This window comes from Eublepharis macularius, chromosome 12 (genome assembly GCF_028583425.1).
Source record: "Eublepharis macularius isolate TG4126 chromosome 12, MPM_Emac_v1.0, whole genome shotgun sequence".
Taxonomy (NCBI): Eukaryota; Metazoa; Chordata; class Lepidosauria; order Squamata; family Eublepharidae; genus Eublepharis; species Eublepharis macularius.
The window spans coordinates 44,196,850-44,222,412 of record NC_072801.1 but is presented as its reverse complement, the minus strand read 5'-3'; the positions used below and the strand labels follow the sequence as shown (position 1 = coordinate 44,222,412).

Here is a 25,563-nt window from a genome sequence, read left to right as displayed (position 1 = left end):
TTATTTGCATTAACTTTCTTCACCAACAGCAGTGCTGGATTCAGTATAACCTCATGGCTTCTAACTGAGTAAGAAATGGTCAGCTGAACCCCACTGAAGGTGTGTCTCCACCTTCCCAACCAGCATCACTTCTGTTCTGTCTTGTCTGGGTTCAGTTCCAGTTTGTTTCTTTTCAGCATTTGGCCACAGGCAGCAGCTCAAGACCTCTAACACATTGTCAGGTCTGTTGCCTACAGTCCCTCCATATTGCCTACTCTGAGTATATTGCAGTATGTTCTCATGTGTCTGTTTTTCACAGTTGCTGTCTAGTTCCCTGGACGGCTGAGCTCTTATCTGGGATGGCTCGCCGCAGTGGCTTTGGGACAGCTCCTTCCTGCTGTCCCACTGACTATACCCAGCTGGATGGGCACCGGGGGTGGGGGGCCTGTGTAGAGGGATAGATATATTGTAACAAGCACTCAGTACGTCATTCTCAACAAGAGACCTGTGTACAGCTAGATGCTTTTACTTGCCTCTGTGTAACCTATGGACATATATATGCTGAAGCTAGGATATCTCATTAAAGAACCTTTGACTCAAGAGAGCTTGGATTTCTTGCTGCAAGGGGGTCGGAGTCAACTTCAACGTGTCCTGTTTTCTATAGACTGACACACATTAGAGTGGAGTATCATCAACATACTGATGATATCCAATTCCAAAGCTATGAATGGGGCAAACTGGCCATTAAAGCCCCCAGGAAAAGTCCAGGTGGGTCGATGGCCCCACTGGAGCCATCTGAGCCTCCTTCCACCAGGACCACTGCAGCCCAAAGAGAGGGGCAGTCACGAGCCAGAGGTGTGGGGAAGGAGGACTGGCTGCAGCAGGGGACATACCCTCCCAGCCCATCCTTGCCCAATCCTGCTATTGTGAGGGAAACACCTGGTCGCAGCAAGGGACACACCTGGTTGTGGCAAGGGATGTGCCCAACCTTCACTGCAGCTGCCCAGCTTGGCTAACCACTTCCTGCTCAGAGCTGGCTGGGCAGATGCTCCCTCCCTTCTTGGGGTGGGGCTGGGGAACCCTTTTCCAGGGTCATTTCTTCCCCCCAATCTGACCCTGGCTACAAATGATTTCTCCTAAAGGCATGCCAGCCCTGCCCCCCCAATTCCACACTATCGATAGTTTGTGATCACAATTCCCATGCGTGGAAAAAGATTCAGTGCATACGCTGCCTCCCCCTGATCAGCAATGCTGCTTTTTAAACCCTGTTGATCACAGGGAGGGAGTGTACACTCTTCATGTAGACACCAAGCTCAGAAGCTTGGCAATCGTGCTGAGATATGGGGCAGGGCCAACACACTCGTGCCAAATGTTCCTCCCTGCAAGGTCAGTAAAAGTGCAGACAATTCATCTGCACAGGGCTTTGGTGTTTCTTTGGTTTTTTTAAAAGGGAGAGGACATTAGACAGACAGGTGTGGGGGCGTGGCGTCGACGCCGATAGGAATGGACGCCTAAAGAGAGAGCTCCGTCCCAACCCCACCACGAAGCCTGTAAGCTCACCTTCCAAAACGTTTTGATCCATCTATTATGAAGGGTAAGCAGGATCAGAATAATAAGAAACACTCTCAAAAGGCGGCAAAGTGTTTACAGACATATTTTGCAGCCTCGCAGCAAGAGCCTGCTCTGGAAGCTGAAGCAGACGCGGGAGCAAACATGGCGACCACGGGAAATAGCGATGATGCACAGATTGCTCCCGTATCAAATTCAATGCTTAAGCTAATGTTGAAAGAGCTTGAATCAAATATCTTAATTCAAATGTCTACCCTGTTGAAGCCTTTAACAGAACAAGTTACTGGTCTTAAAGTGGCTATAGACAGCGTAGCTAAAAAAACGGATCGTGCTTTGGAACTCAACACAGTAATGCAGGACGACATTAAATCGTTGCAAGCTGAAAATGATCGGGTGCAAAGCAGAATTACGAGTTTGGAGCTCCAAGTACACAGTAATAATTTGAAATTTAAGGGGGTTGAAGAGGAGGTGACGAACAAAGTAGAACTCCCTAACTTCCTATCTGCTTGGCTGTCTGAGCTATTACAACTGGACAATATAGCCTTGATAATATCGAAGGCGTACAGAGTTGGTCCCCCTAATTTGGATAAACGGAGAGGCCCAAGAGATATTATAGCAACTTTCTCGGACTGGAGAATGCGAAAGAAAATCCTTGAACTGGCCCGAAAGCAGAAATCTCTTATGCTCGAGAACACTCACATCGCCGTATTTACTGACATCCCGAAGGAGATCCTGGAGAAACGGAGACAATACAAGCAAGTAACTGAGGAACTACGAAGAGCGCAGATAGAATACCGTTGGATAAATCTCAGCACCTTAAAAATTCATTATAATGGCAAATGCTACTATGCATCAGATTTGGACACCGGACTTAAAATTCTCCAATCATTGGGTATAACAGCTCAAATGGAAACAGACCCCGCCTCACAAAGCAGGAAATGAAGTCTACCATTCTCTCCACAGAAAAACAGTAAAATCCCCGTCCGAAATTGAAGAAAAACGTATGGAAAATACTTGCAATGAAACAAAATTAATTACTGCCTGTCTTTAAAGCATGTTTTTGGAATGTGACTAAGCTTTTATGTCTTTCAGGAATTAAGGCAGGAGGGTGGGGTTGGAACGATAAGGTTCTCCACTAGCCCTACAAAGTTTAGACAGTCCTTTCTAGTGTAAATTCACGGTAATACTTTTAAAGATTGTTGTCTTGTGATTTAATACTCAATAATTCTATATACAAATCATTAAGTGGTAGTTGATTAATATATATATGTTGTTATAAGGTTAGTATTATTCATCGACAAACATAACAGAAGAAGGAGATTTACAAGTTTGTTTGATTATATATACTGGAGAGTATATATATAATTAAGTATATCGGTGCTAAGTTACAATGTCTTTTCAAGATGGAGTGAACATACTTTCCCAAAATGTGTGTGGTCTTAATAATATAATCAAACGAAAAAGAATTTTGTCTAAATTAGCAAAACTTAATATAGATATTGCAATACTGCAGGAAACACATCTTCATGCAGTACATGAGGCAGAACTTAAAGCTTCATGGATGTTATGCCAATTTCATGCAAAAGGGTCTTCTAAATCTAGAGGGGTGGCAATTTTATTGTCAAAAAAGGTGCAATTCTCACTGAAGGCTGTAATGAGAGATCCAAGGGGAAGATACCTATTTGTTAAAGGGCATCTTAACGGTAATATGTATACTTTGGCTTCATTATATGCTCCCAACTCTGATCAATTGGGTTTTATAGAAGAAGTGATGCAAAAACTTAAAAAATTCCAAGAGGGTTCGGTGGTAATTGGAGGAGATTTGAATTACATAGCTAATTACAATTTGGACAAATCTAATTTTTGCAGCAATAAAAAAGCTAAAAAATCTAAATGTGATACCAAATTGCCAACAATATTTGAACAATTTCACCTAATAGATATCTGGAGAGAGAAAAATGGAAACACCAAAGACTATACATATTTTTCATCACGCCATCACACATACACAAGAATTGATTACATCTTAGTATCCAACAATTTAATTGATCACATACAACAAGCCACAATCGGAAATATAGAATATTCAGTTCATGCCTGGGTTAAATGTGCTTTAACAGTAGATTCAGAGGGCTTAAAGGAAAGACACTGGACACTTAATAAGAATCTGTTATTTAATGAAAACAACGTTAAGATTATAGAGCAACATATCAATCAATATCTCACAGAAAATCAAATAGAGTCAACCTCCACCTTGATGATTTGGGATGCATTAAAAGCAGTCTTAAGGGGCCAGTTAATAGTTTTGTCAGCTTTTTTAGTTAAGCAGAAAAATACTAAGAAACAGAGTATTCAGGATAAAATTAAAGTCTTAGAACGTCAGCATAAAGAAAATGGAGGTAAAAAAATCTATCAGCAACTTATTAATGAACGTAAATTATTAGAGTCTTTAGAAACCCATAAAATTCAAAAAAATCTCCTTTTTATAAAACAAAAATATTGGAATCACTCTCCCAGGACATTGCGCAACATCTCCTGGAAAGTAAAAGAAAAAAAATCAATAAACATATCAGAATCATACAAGATACAAATGGGAAAACTTACACTAAAACAGCTGAAATTCTACAAGCATTTAAAACCTTTTATTCTAAACTATATTCCTCCAACAATCCTGACAAACAAAAAATTTTGGAATATATTCAAAATCACAAAGGGATTAAAACACTTACAGATGTACACCGCCAATTAATGGACAGCCCAATTACGACCTCTGAAATCACAGCTTCTATTAAAAATCTTAAAAATAATAAGGCATCAGGCCCAGATGGGTACCCAGCGGAATTCTATAAGAAATTTGCCACCTCTGTAACCCCACCTCTTTTGGATGCATGTAACAACATGTCAGGGTCAGGGACTCTCCCACCATCCTGGATGGAAGCGACAATAACCGTAATCCCAAAACCAGGAAAAAACACATCTAACCCAGGCTCTTACAGGCCAATCTCTCTACTGAATGTAGACTACAAAATCTTCACATCTATTTTGGCCAAATGCTTTAGTTCATTTATAGGTAGCTACATCCACTCAGACCAAGTAGGTTTCATACCTAATAGAGACCTGTCGGATAATATATATAAGGCTTTAAATATAATAGCTCTTGGCAATAGCCAACACTCACAAGCAGTGTTTTTATCACTGGACATTGAAAAAGCCTTTGATTCGTTAGAAATTTCTTTTTTGCAAACGCTTCTCAGTAGGATGAACTTTGGCAACAATTTCATGCAGGTCATGACGGCACTATATGCGGGGCCAAAAGCCAAAATTAAAATCAACAACATGCTATCAGGCTCTATAGACCTCAAGCGGGGCACGCGTCAAGGCTGTCCCCTTTCACCAATTCTTTTCGCAATCGCCATAGAGCCACTAGCTGAAGCTATACGAAATAATGCCCAAATTCAAGGTATAGTAGTTAACAAAAAAGTATTTAAGTTAAGTCTATTTGCAGACGACATTTTGTTATATGTCACACACCCAGAAACTTCTTTACAACCCCTTCAAGAGGAACTCACAAAATTTGGCCAAGTGTCAGGGCTACAGATTAATCAAAGCAAATCGAAATTACTACCTATTAATGTGTCAATTACGACATCCAAAATTATAAAGCAGGAACACAAGTATCACTGGGTCTCAGACTTACTTTATTTAGGTATAACATTATCACCCAAATTAACTGAGTTACTTCAGCTTAATCATTTACAGAAAATGAAAGAGATTAAAAATATGCTTTACAAATGGAATAAACTGCAGCTGTCCTGGTATGAAAGATATAACAATTAAAGCGTTTATTCTCCCTAAATTAATCTTTTTATTTAGGACAATTCCGATCAACGTCCCTCCAAAAATCTTAAGACAGTGGCAATCACTTTTTAACAAGTTCCTATGGCAATATAAACGACCCAGAATTGCCTTTAAGATACTGAGGAAACAACCACAATATGGAGGTTTTAAATACCCTGATTTGGAACTTTACAACACTGCCTCTAGGTTGTCAAATGTCATTCAAATATTATGCAATAAAAACCAAACAGACTGGATTGAATTATTTAGCCCATTCCAGTCTTCAAAAACAACTAAAGAAATATTTTGGTCCCCACGGGAACTGCGCCCGCATTTAACGGCTCAAAACTTATTTTTAAAGACCCTGCTTAAGACATGGGATAGATATAAGATTTTATTACTTCCTGAAGTATCCAGATATTCAGTGATCTCAGCCCATAAAAACTTCCCGCATCACTATAATACGATGGACCCTGAAGCATGGGAACAAATAAAAGACCTAAGGTTATTGGACATTGCATCACGGAAAGGCATACTGGAAAAAGCTATTATAGAACAAAGAATAGATCAGAAAGTACCTTGGTTTTTTTTATTTCCAACTGACATATCTCTTAAATAGGCTAAAAATTAAAGAAATAATGAATAATTCTAGAACAGAATTTGAACTGATATTGGACTCACCTACCTATGTCCGTAAAGGCCTTATAGCGAAATTCTACAACATCATTTTGAGCACTAAGGAGCTACGGAATACCAAAGTACAAAACAAATGGCAACAGGATTGTGAAATAGATTTAACTGATAAGGACTGGGAACATGAATGGCTATCCAAAATGATCAAATCTCCTGTAATTAACATTAGACTGCAATTTTATAAGATAATCCATCGATGGTATCTCACACCCCAAAGACTAGCACAGATTTACCCTACCAGAACACCCCTCTGCTGGAAAAAATGTGGGGAGCAAGCTTCTTACTCACATTGTTGGTGGAAGTGCGAACGTATAGTAAAGTTTTGGCAAACAATTCTGCGTCAAATTTATGTAATCACAACATATATTATACCTTTAAGACCCGAAATAATTTTTCTTGACATCTGGAAAGATCAAAATATACCCTGCCATAGTAAAGAGTTGATAGTGTCACTCTTAGCAGCTGCAAAAAATGCTATAGCCTCAAAGTGGAAGTCGCACCTCCCCCCAAATCTAGATATGTGGTATTCTAAAGTGTGGGAACAACTTATCATGGAAAAGATCAGAGAGGATACAATTGTCATCAGATTCCAGTAAAGCAAGTAACTTTTATGAAAAATGGCACCCTTTCCTAGAATTTCTTACAAAAAATGATTTCCTAACTACAAAACTACCGCACTACATGATAATTAACCCAGAAATCTGAATCTTTGTATTTAAATATTTAGCCATAAAGAAATTTCTAGTAGTTGTACTTAATGAGTAACTTTAATCTCATGATATTGCATGACTATATTATGTACTCAGCTGTAGACATCTATTGGCATTATTATACCTTACTTGATGTTATTGCTATGTTGCTGGTTGAATGTTATGTTATTTTTGTTTGGAAAAGTTTAATAAAAAAAAAAAAAGACAGACAGGTGTGGTGATTAGGAAAGGTGCTCATGTCATGATGTGTACCCCACCAAAAGTCTGCCAGTGGTTGTATTGTATCTTACACCTGTATGTGAGTGAACAGTCTTATTGTCACAACTGTGCTGTCCTTACTTGCATGGTCCAAGACAGAGACAACCCTTCCATGGACAGATCCCCATAGCTTCACCTGTCAATTTCTCTAGTGTTCTGCAACTAGCAAAAAAAGTATCTCTCTCTCTCTCTCTCTGACTTCAACTTCAAGGAAGAGGGAAACAATTAACAAAGGTTTCCCAGAGGTGTTGTTGTGTTTGGCTTGATCACAGTGGACGAGAGGTTAGAGTCTTTCACAAGAAGTGAACACATCACAATTATGTTCATCTTGGCACTTCTGTGACCTTCTGCCCACCTGTCTTGTTGACCATGAGCAGCTGCTTTGCCCCTATAGCAGCCCGATTTCAGTAGAATGCCTGAACCCTTGCAAAGTGGAGTGGACAGATGATTTTGCCACTTTGGGAGCACATTTAAATCAGGTCTGAATCAGAGGCAGAGAAAGAGGTTTGGTCTCTACATATGAAGCATAATGCGACGGTAAAGGCCAAGGTGGTGGAATGGACTGACCACCATAGAACTGCAGGAGAGATCTTAGATTTTTGACTGCTGCCTTACCTGTAGGTCATTATCAACAATAACAACAACAAACATACTTCATTGCAAGTAAGCAGGAAGTAAAGCGATCTAGAACTTCTCTCCCTCCCCCCTCCCTCCATTGTGCTACAGTCACTCTCCAAGCAAGCTGAAGTAGCTTTCCGCCTCTCTCCCAGTGCTTCTGTCATCTCTTTTACTTAAAAGCCACTGCAGCAGCTTCTCTCTGCCTTCCCTTTTGTGTGAAGACATGCATGCGCATGCACGCGCACCCACACACACACACACCTTTGCTCTGGATAGGTAAATGACAGCACTGGACCTTTCCTTATTCACCTCTCCTCCTCCTTCCCCGCACACACTTATGCACTCTTGCTCTGGATGGAAAAAGAACATGCTATCAACTGTCTCCCTCTGGATCAAAGCTGATATTCCCCTCTGCCAGGAAAAACATAGCAGTAATTGCTTTTGCTTTTCCCAGCAGGGCAAGTTACTGTTTGGGATGTTGGATTTCATGCAGACCTTCTCTGAAACACTTCTATGTCATTTCTGTGCAATCCACCATTTTGTGACTAGCAGCACCCACCACCTTCCAAGCAACCATTTTGTGGCAGGTAGTGCCCAAGGCTTAGGGAAAAAATTCAAGAAGCTCCCAGAATCATGAAGTCCGAGCTCCCCTGTGCTTGGTTTCTTAATTATTTGCATGGATTTTTTTACAGAGGCAAACTGGTATATCTACCTCTACCCCGTCACTCCTGCTGCATGCCTAGACCCCAATTCGGTGTTAACTGAAACTGGAAATGCTGCTTAGGCCAGGGGAGGAGGGAGGACATTGCAGAAACCAGTCTAGGGAATGGCTATAGGCTGTGCTGTGTATTTGTTTCCACTGTGTTCATCTTGTAGAGCTAAAAACAAATATTACAAAACATACTTCAATCCCCACATCTCCCAAAGTAAACTATTACCAAGTACCTTGGCAATCCAGGGCTGGCATCAGAGGTTGGCATTGTCAGGGCTTACCAAGGCCCAGGCTTCAGCAGGGGCTCTTCTGGGAAACCCTGGCCCCGCTGTTTCTCCTCCTTTGCAGCTGATTGATGCCTATTCCTCTTCAAGTGCGCAGACATTGACTGGAGCAAGGCAAAGAAACAGGCACCACCATTTACCTTGCTTTCTAGCCTCATACACATATTGTAGTTAACACATCCTGCTAATGCGCGTCAACATCTCTTGTAAAAAAAGAACCAACTCATGTTCACTTTTAGACTAATGGGAGGTCTGGAAACACCTGGCTTCTCGCATCCTGAATCCTGACTATTAAACAGAGTTTATGGGGCTATAGCCAGAGAGGAAGCTTGTGAATGTAGTCACCCTTTGATTCTTTCTTTTTTTTAAAAAAAAGGCCGGTAACCTCGCCACAGAGCATCTTGTATCTTTGACTCACAAATGCTTATACACTGGAAAATTGTGTTGGCCTTTTGGATGTTACTGGACTCAAATTTTGTTCTACTACTACCAACATGACTACCCACCTACCTCAAAAAGATTAGTGTCTGATGTTCCTCAAAAGTCATAACGTTTCAAACTGCCTATTTAATCCTGCCCCAAACCAACTGAAGCCTTGCGGCACCTTAAAAACTAATACATTTCTATTCTAGCATAAACTTTCCCTTATGCCAGTCCTCCAAAGAGTCCTCTGTTTTAAGGTGCCCTTTTCAAGATCACTTTCACTCTTATTGCCCTTTATAGCTGAGCCTATGTGTCTATCTTGACCCTAAGGCCTTCCCAAAACACTTTTCACTCTGCATTCTTCCCAATCACTTGGATGCACTTCCATGTGTGCAGATGGAGTCTCACTGCAGATGTTCAGCTGCTGTGGTGGGGGGGGGCACCAAGCCCAATCCCACTATCCTTTATGCTCATACTTTTTAAATACTCTGGCAAAATCTCACAGGAAATAAGTGAATAAAAGGAAGATCTCTCATTCATTCAGGAATATTATTTATTTACCTACTTTGTTCATAGGCTGCCTTTTCTGCTGAGAATCAAGACAGATCATAACTAAAAAGAATACAGTAAGAATAGTACATATAATTAAAAAATTAAGAGAACATCACTCAAAAAACACAGTATGATGCAACAGTAATGCAGGCATAGCAAGACTGGTGAACAATGCAGTGAAACATCATATAACGTACAATAAATGGAGTAATAAAGCTAGATTATAAAATTAGCAAACAATGGGGGGGAACACCACCATAATATGCACTTTTGAGACTTCCTTAAATTCCACAGATGTTAACTACAATCTTATTCACCACTTAAGAATGCTCTTCTGAATAGTTCCATTTCCTGTGGAATGACAACTATGTGGGAGTTTTCCTGATTTTGTCAGGCAGGCCGTTCCACTGTGGGAGCCTTAAGAGAAATCCTGTTCACAAGTTACAGTGAACATTTGTACAATCTGTGTACAGTATACACTTGACCTTTCTTTATATGTTCACTGAGTAATTCTCATGTTACTTTCAACACATGTACAGCTGAATGATCCAGGTACTAGTCCCCAGTTTCCTTTGTAAAGTGAATGCACACTGGCTCTTCCTTATATAACAGAATGTATGTGCATTCCCTATAACATCAGAACAGGGCTAGAGAACAACACAGGTACAAACAGCTGCTGATTTTACCCATTAGCAGGTGTCACATTCAGATAGCTTTGACCCAGTGGATCATATCAGGAGAGGCAGTCCTGCAGGTATAGAGTCCAAGGCCTTGGAGAGCTTGTAAGTGATAACCGGGCAATTAATCAGTACCAATCAAGTGACTACAGATTAAGTGTAATATGTATGCTCTGCAAATCACTATTACGTCTTACATGTTTAAAACCCTTAACAAAAGATGAACTGAAAAAGTTTAGGGCGGTGGGAATCGAAAACAAAGATTTCTCAGTCTTCTGCTACTCCATACACATATTTCTCAACCTTAACAATTGCCGTGTGGTGGTTCATGTCCTCCTTATCTCATTTGCTTGTTGTTTTGTACCTTGCAGTGCATACTTTGATGGTATTGGGCTGATGTCTATTCCAGCGCTACATATGTGATATGCTAAATAGAGGATCAAATTGACTAAATTCTGTATTGTCTTATATCTTCCCCCTCCCATTTTTTTACTGGTATGATCCTGCGCTGCAAATGGGAAATACTTAATAAAGGGTGGATATTTTTGTTCTTGGCAGTTGATGGCATGGTCAATGGAACCCCTAAGCTTTGTAATTTATTTTACTTTGTGGTACATTTGACTCTTATATTCAGTTAGTAAAATGCACTTTATGTTTGAGCAAGTGGTAGCTGATCTTTTAAAAATCTCCATTTTAGCCACTGAATATGACATCTGTCACCCCATTGAGCACCAGGGTTGATTCGGCTGAATATGACAGAGTCCTTAAAAGGGGCTAAGGAGTAATTTGGGATCTTGAAAAATATATGTGCTTGCATCTTTAAATACCATGCCTAACACTCACAATATGTAAAACAAGAATTCTTTTACATTAAAACACTCATATACCATACTCAAGTGGGGGTGCATTCCCAAAATAGCTATTTGAACGCACTCTGTCCTTTTTTATACAAGGCATTTATATGAGAGTATAAACTTCTGGACTTTAACTTTTGTACATGCCTGTTGTTGAAATAAATAAATTGCTGCTGCTTTTTACTCTTTTAATGCTGACTAAAAAAGGACTTGTATGCATTTGATAATTTTATGCTGCTGTTGAATTGTGCTTGCTTTGATTTTATGGATTGTTCATTTAAAAACAGTGATCTTTTACACTAGAAGCCTTCTCAAATGTTTGGATGAAAGTGTGAGAAACTAGCTCAAACATACCCTTAGGTCTGGTAACACAGGCATAAATCTTTCTGTTATAAGGAGATAGGTTATAAGGAAATAGGTGATTTTTTTCACTTATGCTTTTTTAAAAAGCTGCATCTGGAAATGTGATAGATCTGCCTAAAACATTGGTTACAGCCCAGAGGGCGGAGTAATTTTCCTCCTGAAAAGAATAACTTTGTCAGAGGAAATAATACCTTTTATACAAAGTTGCATTAATCAAAAGGAAAGGTGCTGTGGCTTTCTTCCTGCATGAACTCAAGGGCTGCACTTAAGTTCAACAGTGCAAACCTACACAAAATTACTCTAGTTCAAGCCCATAGAAATATATTTATTTGCTTCATTTATACCTCAATAGGCACCAAAGCAGCTTACATCATTCCCCTTTCCTCCATTTTGTAAAAGCAGTTAGACTGGAATAACTGCAGTGTTACAATTTGAGTCTGCCCTTGTCTAAAAATGAGAACTCTCCACCTGTCCTTATTTACCGTCCCTGTTTTATGGAACATATCTCTGGTAAATAACTTGCCAAATTTTTGGCTTATAGTGTGCATAGCTTAAATTCCCTTATTCAAGGCTGGGTTTCCTCCCAACATCTCTAGAAATTAACAGTGCCACCCTGAGCACACAGGTTGGGCCCAGGTCCCCAAATTGTCCGATGTAACAGAATCCCACAGAAGTTGAGGGTAAGCATGGGAGCGGGTGTATCTTTAATGCTTGAGCTCATTTGTGTAAGGTTGCCAGCCAGTGTCAACCTTACATAACCTTATTTTCTCCTGCTGCTGGCCTATTGGGTGGTAGGAGGAGTTGGGGGGGGGCTGTTGGCAGGAGGTCTTCTGATCTAGAGAAAGACCTGACAACCCTATGCAGGACATTACAACCTGCTATTTCACCTGCTAAAAAGGCTCCGAAATGAATCCCAGAAGCTCACATCAGAACAGATGTTGTTAGTTTTTAAGGTGCTGCTGGTTTTCTCTTTTATTTTGCTGCAACAGACTTACAGGGATACCCCTCTGGAATTAAAAAAAAACGGAGGGCTAGGCTGGGCATGATATCAAATGAAATGTGTAATTGGAAAATTAATAAAAATATTTTTTTAAAAAATGCAACAAAAAAAATGAAATGTGTAATGATTACCTTTGGACAGAACACGCCTTAGTTACTGCAAACAGAGTGGAGAGTGGGTGAGGCCAGCACAATAGACAAAAATAGTCCTATTGCCAGAGCTTGCTTACACAAATGCTGGACATTTGTTTTTCGCTCAGAAAGTTCCAATGTACCGTGGAGATTAAGTTTCATCAGGAAATGGCATCCTGGACTGTCTCCAGCTTCTGGTATGTATAACTGTGGTATATGGTGAAATGACACCTCTACGTCACAGGTAACCTTTGTCAAGTAGACAGCTTTGGAGAAGAAATGTTTCATTTGCATTCTGTTCAGAATGTATATGGGCTCTGCTTTATTTTTTAATAGCCATTTAATATCCATTTCTTGCAGCAGCTGTGTGGCTGTGAGGAACCTGGATCCAATTCTTTAAAAAAGCAAGCTTCTACTTTCACTGTAAATAGCACGCAACACTCACCATCACCCTGAATCAGGTGACTGAATCTTTAGTACAGGATGCAGTCAACATGGCTGTCGCCTCAGATGTGAACCAAGCAGGTGTTTTAGCATCTCTGTTCCAACCTTCTCTTCCCTTTGTTTTAGGCCGCAACTCTTCTAGTATCCTCTGAAGGCTTTAGCTCTGGGCATATCAGTCTGTACTCACCTGCCCCACCCTGTGGCAGGATCTGGGCTATCCTGTGTGGCAATTTTTTCTTTAACTGTTTTATTGTTGATTGTGCTTTGGGGAAGAGCATCCTCTCCTCTGCTATTCAGGATGGAAAGGACTCAGTTTCTCATTTGCCTTAGCATAGTCTTGGGTACACATCTTCTCCTAGTTTTTTTTTTAATGTATTTGCAAATATTGAAGCGAAAGAAAGGCTGCTCCCGTATCGAACAACGCGGAAAAGAAGAAACCTCACGGAAGCCACAATATTAAAAGGAAGACTAGTTTTCTATTATAAGCGTTAAAGTATTTTCTGATACATTTACTAAGCTTAATATCGCATAACATACAAAGAAAGAACCAATAAAGATTGTCCAGGACTTCCACAGTCTATGTATGCTTCTTTGTAGCAACGTTCAGATGAATCTTCGCAAAAACTTCTTTATATTGGGCCAATTAGGTAGAAGGTCATATCCATAGAAATGGCCACGCCCAATCTGGGGCCGGCTACATACAGATTTCGTCCCCTTCCTCAGGGGCGTGGTTCACAACTGTAACACAAATAGCATTCTTATATTTAATATACAAAATTAACCCCTCAAAAAGGTATTTATATAGAATCAAAATAGCTAACCTGTTGCATACACAGAAAATAGATTTTCATAAAGAAATTTTCAAAGACACGTATTTTCTCTGCACCTGGACGGCGGCAGCAGTATTTTCTCCTGCGCGCCGTCAGGTTAACCATTCAAAGCTTAAATAGCGTCACAATTATCTCCTGTAAACTTCTTAAAGAAACATAACTAATTATAAGAAACAGTTCAATGAGAGCTCACTATTAAGACCATGGGGTCTAACAGTCTGTAGAAAGACAATCCAAAAGGCTTCCCTTCTTAATAAAATATTCTGATTCATATTGCCTTTCGTTAAAACCTCAAGTACCGATACTCTAAATGAGGTCTCATCATGCTGATTTTCCACGAAATGTTGAACCAAAGGTGCCTCTATTGTTCTATGTCTAATCCTTGACATATGTTCAAAAATCCTAGTTTTTAAGGGTCTAGTAGTACAGCCAACATAAACCATAGCACAAGGACATTCAATCAAATAAATAAGACCTGATGTGTAACATGATGCAAAATGCTTGAAAGACAACTTACGATTTTTAACAGAGTCCCTCATATGAATTTGTCATTGCTTCCCCCCCCCCGGCCAAATCCAGGGGGGCTCGAGCCCCTCAGCCCCCCTGTAGTTTACACCTATGGTTGTTGCTGCATCAGAATGTAGCCCTGGTACTACAGAAGACTCTTTGCAAGACTTTCAACAGAGACACGATGATGGGAAAATCTGTGAGTTGCATTTCATTTTTTAAAAAACAGGAAAGGTCTGAATGGTTTACAAAAACATATCTAAGATGAAATCTCCTCACATACTGCGCTGCCGCTTGCCAGAATGCAAATATATCTGTTAATGTTCCTTTCTTGGTCCCCCTGCTGCTTAGGCTAGCCCCAAAGAATAGCTGTGAGTGTACCAAAACCAACCGAATGACAGTCTACCAGTTGGATGACTATATTGATAAGGATCAGATTGCCTCCATCACAGAACGACGAGAGAAGGAATTTGAAGAGTATCAGCGAAGGTAAACATAACTTTCCTCAGAGAATAGAGGCCACGTTTTCTAGGATAATACAACTGGACTGGGTCCCAAAGAACTGCCTTGATGGACTTCAAGCATATTGTCTGTAACAGCCAGATGCTCCAGGAAGTCATTCAAGCAGGGATATAGTTTGCTGCCCCTCAAGAATCTGATAATCAGGAATTATATGCAAGAAGTTTCATTCTTTGCTACTGTAGTTTGTGTAATATTTACGTGTGGGTGTGTGTACATTAAAGAAAAATATAGATTAATTGTATACGGAAGTGCTTGGATCCGGACTAATGTTTCCATGAGTGCAAGGATCTCCACCCATGGCGCACAATTTTTCTGCCTACCCTATAGCATGGCTGTCCAAAATCCCCCCTACCCAAGTCCTTTTCCTGGAGGTCTTCTCTCCCCCATAAGCAGGACTGATGGGAACATGGGCTTACTTGCATGGCTCACATTTCAGTGTGCTGAATGAGAAAAATTCCTGCTCTCTGTTTTCCAGCACCCTTCCAATATCACCAAATCTAGAGAAAAAAGGTCAAGAGACTCCATCTACATTACGAAGTCCTCATGTATGTTGGAGAACAACTCAAGGACTTTGCACTGCAAGTGCGATGGGACTTTTGTGCCTCCCAGATGCACACTGGCTCTTTTCTGTTTGTGGCCACAGCACACAGGGAGAAGTGATTGTAGCCTCCCTGCTCAATAAGTTTCACGATGGAGCTAATTGAAATAGTTTGGCTGTTGAAGAGAGCCACACTCAACAATGAGAGCCAAACTACAAGTGACGTCTTACACAGGTTGGACACTAGTCGGCTTCCCTCAAGTTTTGATGGGAAATGTAGGCATCCTGGTCTTGCAGCTGTAATGCAGAGCCAAGCTGTAAAACCAGGACGCCTACATTTCCCATCAAAACTTGAGGGAAGCTGACACGTGTCCAACCTGTGTAAGGTGTCACTTGTAGGAATGGAGGGAGAGCAGAGGAAGAGACTCTGTAAGTGCAAGGCAGGGAAACAACCCATTATTTAAAAAAAAACACTCATATTTTGAACTATGCTGTTCTTGAGAGAAATTTAAAATAATTTTTAAAAACCTTCCCCAATATCATAGTCCCAATCAAATAATTTCCTTTTCTGCCTTCCCTCAGCTCCTGAGTCCTGAACTTTTCTTCAATGTTAAAGAAAGTATCAGGCAATTCATTCACAGATGTTTCATTTTAACAAGTCCTTTTGACCCTAAGATTTGTTAAGTTGCCAACTACATCATTTGCCATAGGAGGAAGTTTAATTAAGTAACAGCGAAACAGAGAAGTGGGTGGGGAGAGAGGTGTCTGAGAAGAACTTGAAACGTTGAAGTGTTTTTCCTGCTGGCCTCAGTGACATAGATAGAATATTCCAGAAGAGTTTGGTGGCATTTGCAACATTCATTGTAGCAATGCCAAGCCAACAGGTGCAATTGTAGGCAGAGGACAAACAAATGCAACATCTAATGGTGGTGGAAAGTGCCGTCAAATCGGGCTTACCTGGGTTATCCAGGTCCGGGCACTATATCTAATAGGGATGTACATTCAGATATTAGCTACCAAACCAAATAGTATCTGTTATTTAAAGCAGTTAATATAACTAAACTGATTGCAGTCAGCGGTGACATGGATCGGAGAAAGGGTTGCCAACCACCAGGCGAGGCCTAGAGATCTCCTGGAATTACAGCTGGTCTCCAGACCACAGAAATCAGTTCCCCTGGAGAAAATGGCTTCTTTGAAGGGTGGACTCTAAGAAATTATACCCCATTGAAGTCCCTCCCTTTCCCAAATCCCACTCTTCCCAGGCTCCACCCTCAAATCTCCAGGTATTTCCAAACCCAGAGTTGGCAACCCTAAATGTTTGGACCAGATGGTTATTCTGTGATCTTTCTGTGGAGCTGCAGGGGAGGAGGGGGGGCGTCTCTGCAGCAGAGTTTCTGCTTTTTCAATCTCTGGCATCTCTTTGCTGCTTAAAGCCATGCTGTGTTTAGTTCTGCCTCCTGTGGGGCAGTGGCCGTTTAAAACAAAAAGGGAACATAAGTTTTCTGGCCTGGTAAATGCCTTCATGCTTTGGCATGTATGTGTGTGCTAGCTTCTGACCAGTCTCCCAATCTATTCGTTACTCCCATCTCTTTGCTTTATTATAGATATCCCACCATGACAAAAGATGCCGTTATTGCTGTACCAAACACACCTTTAAGCTACCCCGTTTATGGTGCTGAGGTGATGCCCTTGCACACCATTGTAATTCCGGGTAAGTTGAGCACCAAACAGGCAGTGGATTTTTTTAAATAGGGAACTTAATTATTTTGTCTGGAAATTCTTCCTGGACTAATGAAATCCTTCACTTGATGCTGCTCTTCTGTTCCAGTTTAAGTAGGCAATGGATGGAGCAGTCCCATGGTTTACTGGTTAGGGTGCTGGACTAGGATTTGGGTACAAATCTCCACTCAGCCATGAAGCTCACTGAGTGACCCTGGGACAATTGCCTTCTCTTAACCGACTGTCTCATATGATTGTTAAGATAAAATGAAGGCCAGACAAAACCATGTAGATCACTCTCAGCTCCATGGAGGAGGGACAGGATACAAGGTAATAGATATGTCACATGGAACCTCCAGCTCGGAAGCCCTGCTCTTAATTCTCTTGGGAGTTATGGAAAATAAAAGGCAAGAGATGGAAGGAATCAATGGAATAGAAGTCTAGCAGTTCAGACTGGTACTGTTCAGAAGTCTTTATGGCATAGGGATTAGATTGTCCAACTAGGATCTGAGAAAACCCAGGTGCGAATCCCTACACTGCCATAGAGGCAAAGGTTGATCTTCACTTTCTCTCAGCCTAATCCACCTCATAGAGTAGATGTTTTTGTGAGGATAAGATGGAGGGGAGAACAATGTTGTAACCCACTTTGGATCCCCATATGGGAGAAACGTATGGTTGTATATGTATATGTATATGTATATGTATATGTATATGTATATGTATATGTATATGTATATGTATATGTATATGTATATGTATATGTATATGTATATGTATATGTATATGTAAACAAACAAAAACCAGTACATTTAATGATGCATTTGCTTTCAAGCAAATCAACTATCTACTTTCTGCCTCAAGTGCCTTTTTTGGAGGGGTCCAGGCCCAGAATAAGATTTCAGGATTCATCCTTGATAAATATGAAGAAATAGTGAATGTCACATGCAGGGTACATTTTCCTCATAAACATTCCCCAAATATTTGAGACACTCAGTCTGGCTTAAACCCTGGAAATCTTCTCCTCTTAGGTTCAAACTAGATAGATGTTTTATCTCATTGGCCTGTTCTGGTGCTGTGGTGCCAGTCTAAATCAGGCCCCTGAATGCTTAGTTCCTGGCAACACACATTTGACTGTAACAGTGTGAGAGAGAGATCAGGGGAACCCAGACTCAACTCATGGCAATATGTCACAATGTGTCAGTCACATCTAGTTTTGATTTTAGAATTTTTCATGCTCCTGCCCCAGTAGTTTCTGCATGTAGCAGAAACATGCAACTAATGCAAAACTAACCAATTAGCATCACTATAGCTGGGCAAGGGCCGCACCTGACGTGCTATCCCCTCAAGTCAATATCATTAGCTGACCTCCTGGCTGATCTTGATGAATTCATCTGCCATTGCAGCGGACATCTTGGATTACAGGGCTGCTGTGCATTCCACTGACTATTACGCATATGCATTGAAGGCCTTGGTAGAGGAATCAGTTTTAATTACCAGATTTTGTTTGTTTTGCTGAGTAGAGTTCCCAATACTTAGGCAAATGCTGGGAGATTTGGGGATGGGGGCTTGGGGAAGGTGAAGTTTTAGGGGGGGGGGGTGATGTCATTTCCAGAGGATGCTCTAGGAATTTCCCTGAATCTCTGCAGTAAAGGCCATAGAAACTAGGGGAAATTCCTAGAGCATCGCTGTGGGTGCCATTTTTTTCCTCCTGCTCCTTGAGGCTGGGGATGGGAAATTCCCCACTGGGCCTGAGCTGATAGGATGGGAGCTGGCAAAGGGATTCTTCTTTATGCAGAAGGAAGCACAATTTAATACTTTTAACTTGTGAAGTGCTCTCTCCCTCCAGGCTCTGCCTTACCAAATTGGAAAGATACACACAGCATAGTTTGGCAGAGAAGAGGGCATGTTGCAAACACAAGGGTGAGTTAGACATTGCACTCCACAAAATGGGCTGTGGTCTGAATTCAGCCCCCCAAGCCTATTACTTAGGCAACTTTCTCTGGTTTCCTAAATAAAAACCAGGGTTGTCTCTCCCAAATCTTGAAGAATGTTTCTCCTAAGAGATGCAATAACCACAGACCAAAAGGAAGGTCCCTACCCTTGAAATAGATTTGAATACACTTTTCTTTTTTGCCTCAAATATTAATCTCTGTTCTGTGTCCTGTATTTACATACTGCTTCATGTAGAGTTTGTTTGCTTTTGTTCCTAAAGGGCTTGGTTTCCATGGAAACAGGACAGAAAAACTTCAGGTAATGTATTTCACAAAAGGTTGGAAGTGTGCATTACGACCCTGGGTTTCTAGACAATACAACAGAGTAACAATAGGTAATAGAGCTGGGGCAGATTTGCAAGTTTTATTTTGTATTTTATGAGTGTGGAAAAGCCCGGAACTCCAGAAAGTCGTGTTGTGTAGTTCTTGATTGCCACTGCAGGTTGCAGATGTGTAAGATTAAGGTTTCCAACCTCCAAGTAGGGCCTGGAGACATCTGGGAATTACATCTGATCCCAATGGAGATCAGTTCCTCAGGAGAAAATGGCAGTTTTGGAGCATAGGCTCTATGGCAATATACCCTGAAGAGCTACCTCTGCAGGCTACATCCCCAAATGCCCAGGATTCAGAATTCCCCCATTCAGAGTTGTCAACACTATGTAAAACAAGCAGCCAACCAAAGCTGGCAAAAGACATAGCCCAACTTAGCCTGAGCTCATCACAGCATGGAAGCTAACCAAGGTTGGCCATGGTCAGTACTCGGATGGGAAACTACCAAGGAAAACCATGGTTGCTATGCAGCAGAAGGCAATGACATACCACCTCTACTTATCTCTTGCCTGCAATGCCCTGTAGATGGGGTTGCCCTGAGTCAGTTGCAACTCCACACCACATTCTTCTACTTACCAAGACTAGCAGAACCAGAATTCTGCAGAATAACGCTATGTAAATAAGCTTGTAGCATTTTGCCTTTCTTTCACAGTATCCATTGGTTCTGCCTGAACATTTCTAAATGCCTTTTAATCTTGCATTCTTTAGAGACAGACTCTTTCCCTATATGCTGTTGCAGTCTTTCTGATACGCCAAACACCCTTTTAAATCCCATTTGTGTGCCAACTTGCTGTGCCAAAGGGGCACACAGCATAACCTTGAACATGTATACTTGTAAGTAAGCCCCATTTACTGGCTGCCTACCTGTTTCCAGGCACAATTTAAAGTGCTGGTCCTTACCTTTGGGGCCTTAAATGGCTTAATGACTTGAAGGACTGCCTCCTCCTATACCATCCAACCCACCAGGTAAGATTGTCCTCACAGGCCCTGCTCTCTCTGCCCTGCCTTCAGAGCTGAAGTGGGTGGCAACCAGAGACAGGGCTTTCTCTGTGGGGGCACTTCACCTGTGGAATGCCTGTCCCCTTGAAGCTTGCCTGGCCCCTACACTACTTTTTTAGGCACCTGGCCAAAAGGTTTCTGTTTACCCAGGCTTTGAATTAAGGCCTTTTTTGCACCGTGATTGTTGCTGCGTTTGGCTCCGTGCCTCTTCGGCTTTTCTTCTGAATTCCGAACAATTAACTCCCCCTTTGGATTTCAATGCAATGTTTCAATGCAGGGTTCTCTTCTGAGTTTTCTGCCTGAGCCTTCTCTGTGTGGGGAGAAAACTTGGGAAAGAACCCTTGAAATGCTGCATTGAAATCTGAAGGGGGAGTTACTCCATCCGAAATTCAGAAGAAAAGCCGAAGAGGTATGGAGCTAAACGTGGCCAAAATCACCCATGCAAAAAAAGCCTACGTTTATTTTTAGAAAAATAATAATTTTATAGCCTGTTTAATTAAGAGCCATTTCAAGCTGCTACATGTTTTGTGCTGTTTTGTGGTCTGCTGTGTTTTTAACTGCTGGGTTTCAGTAAATTTTGTGATCTTTTAAGTTTACTTTTTGTTTTGTTTCATAAGCCTCCTTGGGCAGATTCCCTGGAATGGAAGCATAGAAATTTTCCAGATAGATAAATTCAGCATGAGATTTATTCCCTAGTAACTGAGTTTGTTACACTGCCTGTGGTCTCCCCACTTAGAGACCAAGAAAATGTCCAGGGTGTAAGCTTTTGTGAGTCAAAGCTCACTTCATCAGATATAACTGAGAATGAAAATCTATCATCCTCATGTGGAGTATGGAGTTAATGGCACTCAAGGCACCAGTTTGTGTCCAACACTCATATTCAGGTCATAAGATGGAAGGAGTGCTATCAAGTAGGGCTAGTTGGATGCACAGGTACAGTGCAAAATGTAATCAGCTTGACTAAAGCTGTAAGTTATGCACAGAAGTGGGACATGCAGAAAATTAGCATTTGTGATGATATAAGAACCCCTTGTACTTATTAAGTCTGGGGGGGGGGGTCCATTGTCCTGAAATCTATTTCTAAAATCTTGCTTTGTAATCTCCCTTGAAAGCTTATCTGTAGAAGAACTGCTGCTCTGAGGTCAGCAATGAAATGTCCTAGAAGATGAAAATGTTCTCCTTCTGGTTACTGAGCAGAGTGTAATACTTTTTGATATCCTAAAAAAAATGCTTTCTGGATATGCCCCTAATCATTCCAAATGATTCTTCAAATAGTGGCAGTTAATTCAATACTCTCTTTAGTCTGGAAGTGACATATTTATTTATTTATTTAAAATAATTTCTAGGCCTACCTTCCTCCAAAATGAATGGAAGGAAATTGCAAACTGGTGATTTTTTTTACAGTGAATCTCAACAAACACCTGTGTTTGCACACCACTTGATTTCTAAGACTTGCCCCTATTTTTTTCACCTTTTCCAAAAATGTTAGGTGATTTTACGAGCCTCGCTGGGTACTTTGAACACCCTTGCAGATACATCTGAAGAGGTGGTACGCGGGAGAGGGGGGAAAGAACTTACCATCTCTACTGCCAATGTGAAGCTACTAAATCACATACTAGATCACGTCACATACACCAGTACAGTGTTCCTAGTCAATGCTGTAGACATGGGTAAGTTGAACCAGTGGAATCAGTTAATGTTGCCAACCTCCAGGAGGAGATCTCCCAGAATTACAATGGATCTCCAGAGATCAGTTCCCTTGGAGAAAATGAGCTGTTTTCAAAGGTGAACTCTATGGCATTATATCTTGCTGAGGTCCCTCCCCTGCCCAAATCCAGCTCTCCCTAGCCTCTAACCTGAAATTTCCACAAATTCCCCAGTCCAGAGCTGGCAACTTTAGAATCAGTACTGCTGAATAAACCTTCAACTTCTGGAGCAGTGCTAGGTTGATCTTTAAAATGTAGAGGTCCCTTACCTTTGGGGGTATTTTCAGAATTTTGAGAAAGGGTAGCAAATGCCACTCCAAAAGCACCTGCCACAAGGGAAATACCAATCATAAAATAGCTGTCATGGGCGCCGAGACCAATCACAAAACATTGGGTTATTTCTGGAAATATCACTTTAGTTAATGTTTATATAAACTGTGAACTGGCTTGAAAATCCAAGGAGCAGAACATTACCTTTAACTAAGCTATGCATGGTTGCTGTATGATCACTCATAACTAAGTGGTAGCCAATTTTCTGAACAGTCAAGCATTCTGATTCAGCCATATTCCCTACAGCACCTATGGGCCTGGCAACATGTGGCATCCAATTCTGTGGGTACTGATTTTCAAGAAAATACTCCAATATTGGACCATAAATTTCTCTGGGAACCTAATCCCCTTACTACTTTGCTATTCTGCCTGCAAAGCATGTCTTTTCCCACTCTCCCAGACCCAGAGTCCCAATGGGTGATGTTTGTCCATGGACCATTTGAGTTATTGAAAGTAGCAATCGAGGAAACATTGAATCCACTGCCTCTCAATTGCTTTTCAGTGAGCTTCAAAACAGGGCCTTACCTTGTTAAGTTTCCTGTGACTGTCCGACAGCGGCCGCTTCCCAAGCTGTTTGACCCAGGACCAGGTGAGCAATCCTAAATAGCATGGCCAAGTAATATCTTTGATTTCGGCTGATTCAAACATTATGGAGTACACAAGTTGGGTTGCAGATTCTCAGTTCATGCATGTATGGTGCAGCACCCCGTTTGTATCAGGACCACAGTACACATGAAGAAGGTGATTCAGACCCCCCCCCCCACAGCATTGTCTCAACATGAAATGGTCAGGATGGAAGCTATTTGAGGATATCTGCTTGTTCTCTGGAATACACATGGGTTTCCCCAGCAGACCTGTTAGAACTCTTCCTGACTGTTGCATGCTGGGAAAATGATGGCAGGAGGTAAGGACCCTTTCCCCACACATTCATGGTCCTTATCTGAATTGGGCACCACACGTGCAGAAATTGAGGAGAAGCCACCATATCTGGAAGCACATTCCTGGGATTAGGGCTGCCAACAATCTGGGGAAAAAATGTCTTGCCCCTTTTACAGAAGATGTGGAAATGGGCAGTTGACGTTTTTCATGACACAGAGCTAAATAACATAACCGGCTAAATAACATCCCATTAAGCCTCTGTTAAAGGGGCAGGCAATTTTTTTCTCCAGGTTGTTGCCAGTCTTACTTGGGATAGAACCTTCACAGGAAGTGACCTCTAAACTGTGGTAGGTACTCCAAGGTGTGTCCTGTACACGGACCTCTGGTTTAATATTGGTTTGTGACTGATAGTCTTTTGCAAGATAAAATCGGCCTGCTGCCTACGTAACTTTAGCTTAAAATGGCCTGCAGGTAACTTCAGTTCAGTAATTTGATAGGAATCTCAGAATTCTGAATTTAGGTATTTGGAGTTGGAATCACTAAGTCTTCAGGGGCTGTTGCAAGATTGCCCTGGGCAAGGAGGTGGTCTTTGTACACTTTATGACCCAAAGATTAGACATGGGCACGATCCAAAAAATAATCCCGATTTAGCTGATCATGATTCCGTGGCGGCGCCGAACCCAGGTACCCGAACCTCACTGATCAAGTCCTATTTCCGATACAGAATCGGGAATCGGGAAGGCCGACGCGGGAGGGCGCCCCGCGGTTTCCAACACTAAAGGAATGGTGGGTGAGGAGGATGGTGGCCGCTGGGCCCAGCAGGCCCGTGGATGTGGCAGGGGGGTCTGTCCCCACGGGAATGTGCCAGTACTGTCACGGGGGGGGGGGACCAGAGGAGATAGCTCCCTATTCCCTAATTCCCTATCCACTGAAGCCCAAAGCTAAAGCTCCCTCTCTCTCTCTCTCTTGCGCTTTCTCTCTCCAAAAGCGGCAAGCGAGAGCTCGCCTCTGTCCCACTCCACCTGCGAGCGGAAAGTGAAACTTTGTTGTGCAGCACATGGCTATTTATAAAGCCTGGGTCTGCTACGCAGGAGGGCTGTGTTTGGCCGTAAGAGCTGCCTCTCAGGCTTTGCAGGGATGAGATTTGAGTGCCCATGGCTACAGAAGAACACCCCCCTTCCCCCACCCTCCCCTCTCTTCTCCCAAATGGACGAGACGGGCGCGCGCTTTTCTGGCTGCTCCGTGGTTGGAAGGAAGCTCTGCTGATCAAGGAAAGCTGGGCTTCCATTCGCGTTTCCAGGGCAACAGAAGGAGGGTAAACAGCTCCGGCATTCCCCAGGCTCCGTTTCCATGGGGCTCCGTTCCCTCGGGAACAGATGGCTGGTGCCCGACTGTCTGCAGACTGCAATCCCGAACGTAAACCGATCGATCCGATCGAGACCCGATAGAGCGCCCCACCCGAGCGCTGAACCGGGAGCCGTGGACGGAACCGATCAGCCCGGTCCCAATGGCGCAAACGCCAAAATCGGGGCAATTTTCAGTCCGTAATTCCGATCGTGCCCATGTCTACCAAAGATCGAAGGACAGTTCTTGCCAACATGATCAGTTGTGCGGTAAAAATGCTGTATAGCCTGAAACACAACTTCAGTGATATTGGGAGATATAAATCTGTCTGATGAGTTAGAACAACACTTCTGCTTACTCATTTACTTCAGTATGGGTACAAACAACTTGGGAGTTGGAATATTGGATGGGGGGAAATGTTTGAGGAGAATAGTTATAGCTACACTGGACTGCTATTTTAAATTGCAACCTCTGTGGTTAAAATAGAAACCCAAGCTCAGAAAGTAAGCACAGACTTCCATGTAAAAGAAGATCTTTTCATCCTTTCTGTTCTCTGAATGGCATCCTCTGAATAAAGGGGATCGAGGTTGATTCATAATATCAAATACTGTCCTGATGTCTTTGTGTTTAAACTGCCACATTGAGGGAATCAAGTGCTATTGGTAGTTTTGTGCTGTAAGCCAGAGTTAAGCAACTTTCTTGGCTTGAGTGCTGAAAAAAATGGCTGTCATTTGAACTTTTTGTTGCTGGAGACTGTGCCGAGT

The 25,563-nt window shown here is 41.8% G+C and overlaps 1 protein-coding gene across 2 annotated transcripts in view; it reads left to right on the top strand.

Moving 5' to 3' along the window:
- The window catches only part of B4GALNT2 (beta-1,4-N-acetyl-galactosaminyltransferase 2), a 57,716-nt gene that overhangs the window by 19,568 nt on the left and 12,585 nt on the right, over positions 1 to 25,563 (top strand). Inside the window, exons 2-7 of one of the 2 annotated variants that reach the window (XM_054992953.1) lie at positions 13,021 to 13,121; positions 14,793 to 14,930; positions 17,106 to 17,212; positions 19,433 to 19,470; positions 22,030 to 22,210; positions 23,079 to 23,165. In XM_054992953.1, the coding sequence (XP_054848928.1) occupies positions 14,836 to 14,930; positions 17,106 to 17,212; positions 19,433 to 19,470; positions 22,030 to 22,210; positions 23,079 to 23,165 (508 nt within the window). In that variant the 5' untranslated portion in view covers positions 13,021 to 13,121; positions 14,793 to 14,835. The remainder of the gene's footprint in view (positions 1 to 13,020; positions 13,122 to 14,792; positions 14,931 to 17,105; positions 17,213 to 19,432; positions 19,471 to 22,029; positions 22,211 to 23,078; positions 23,166 to 25,563) is intronic. The other variant, XM_054992952.1, reaches the window with a different exon arrangement.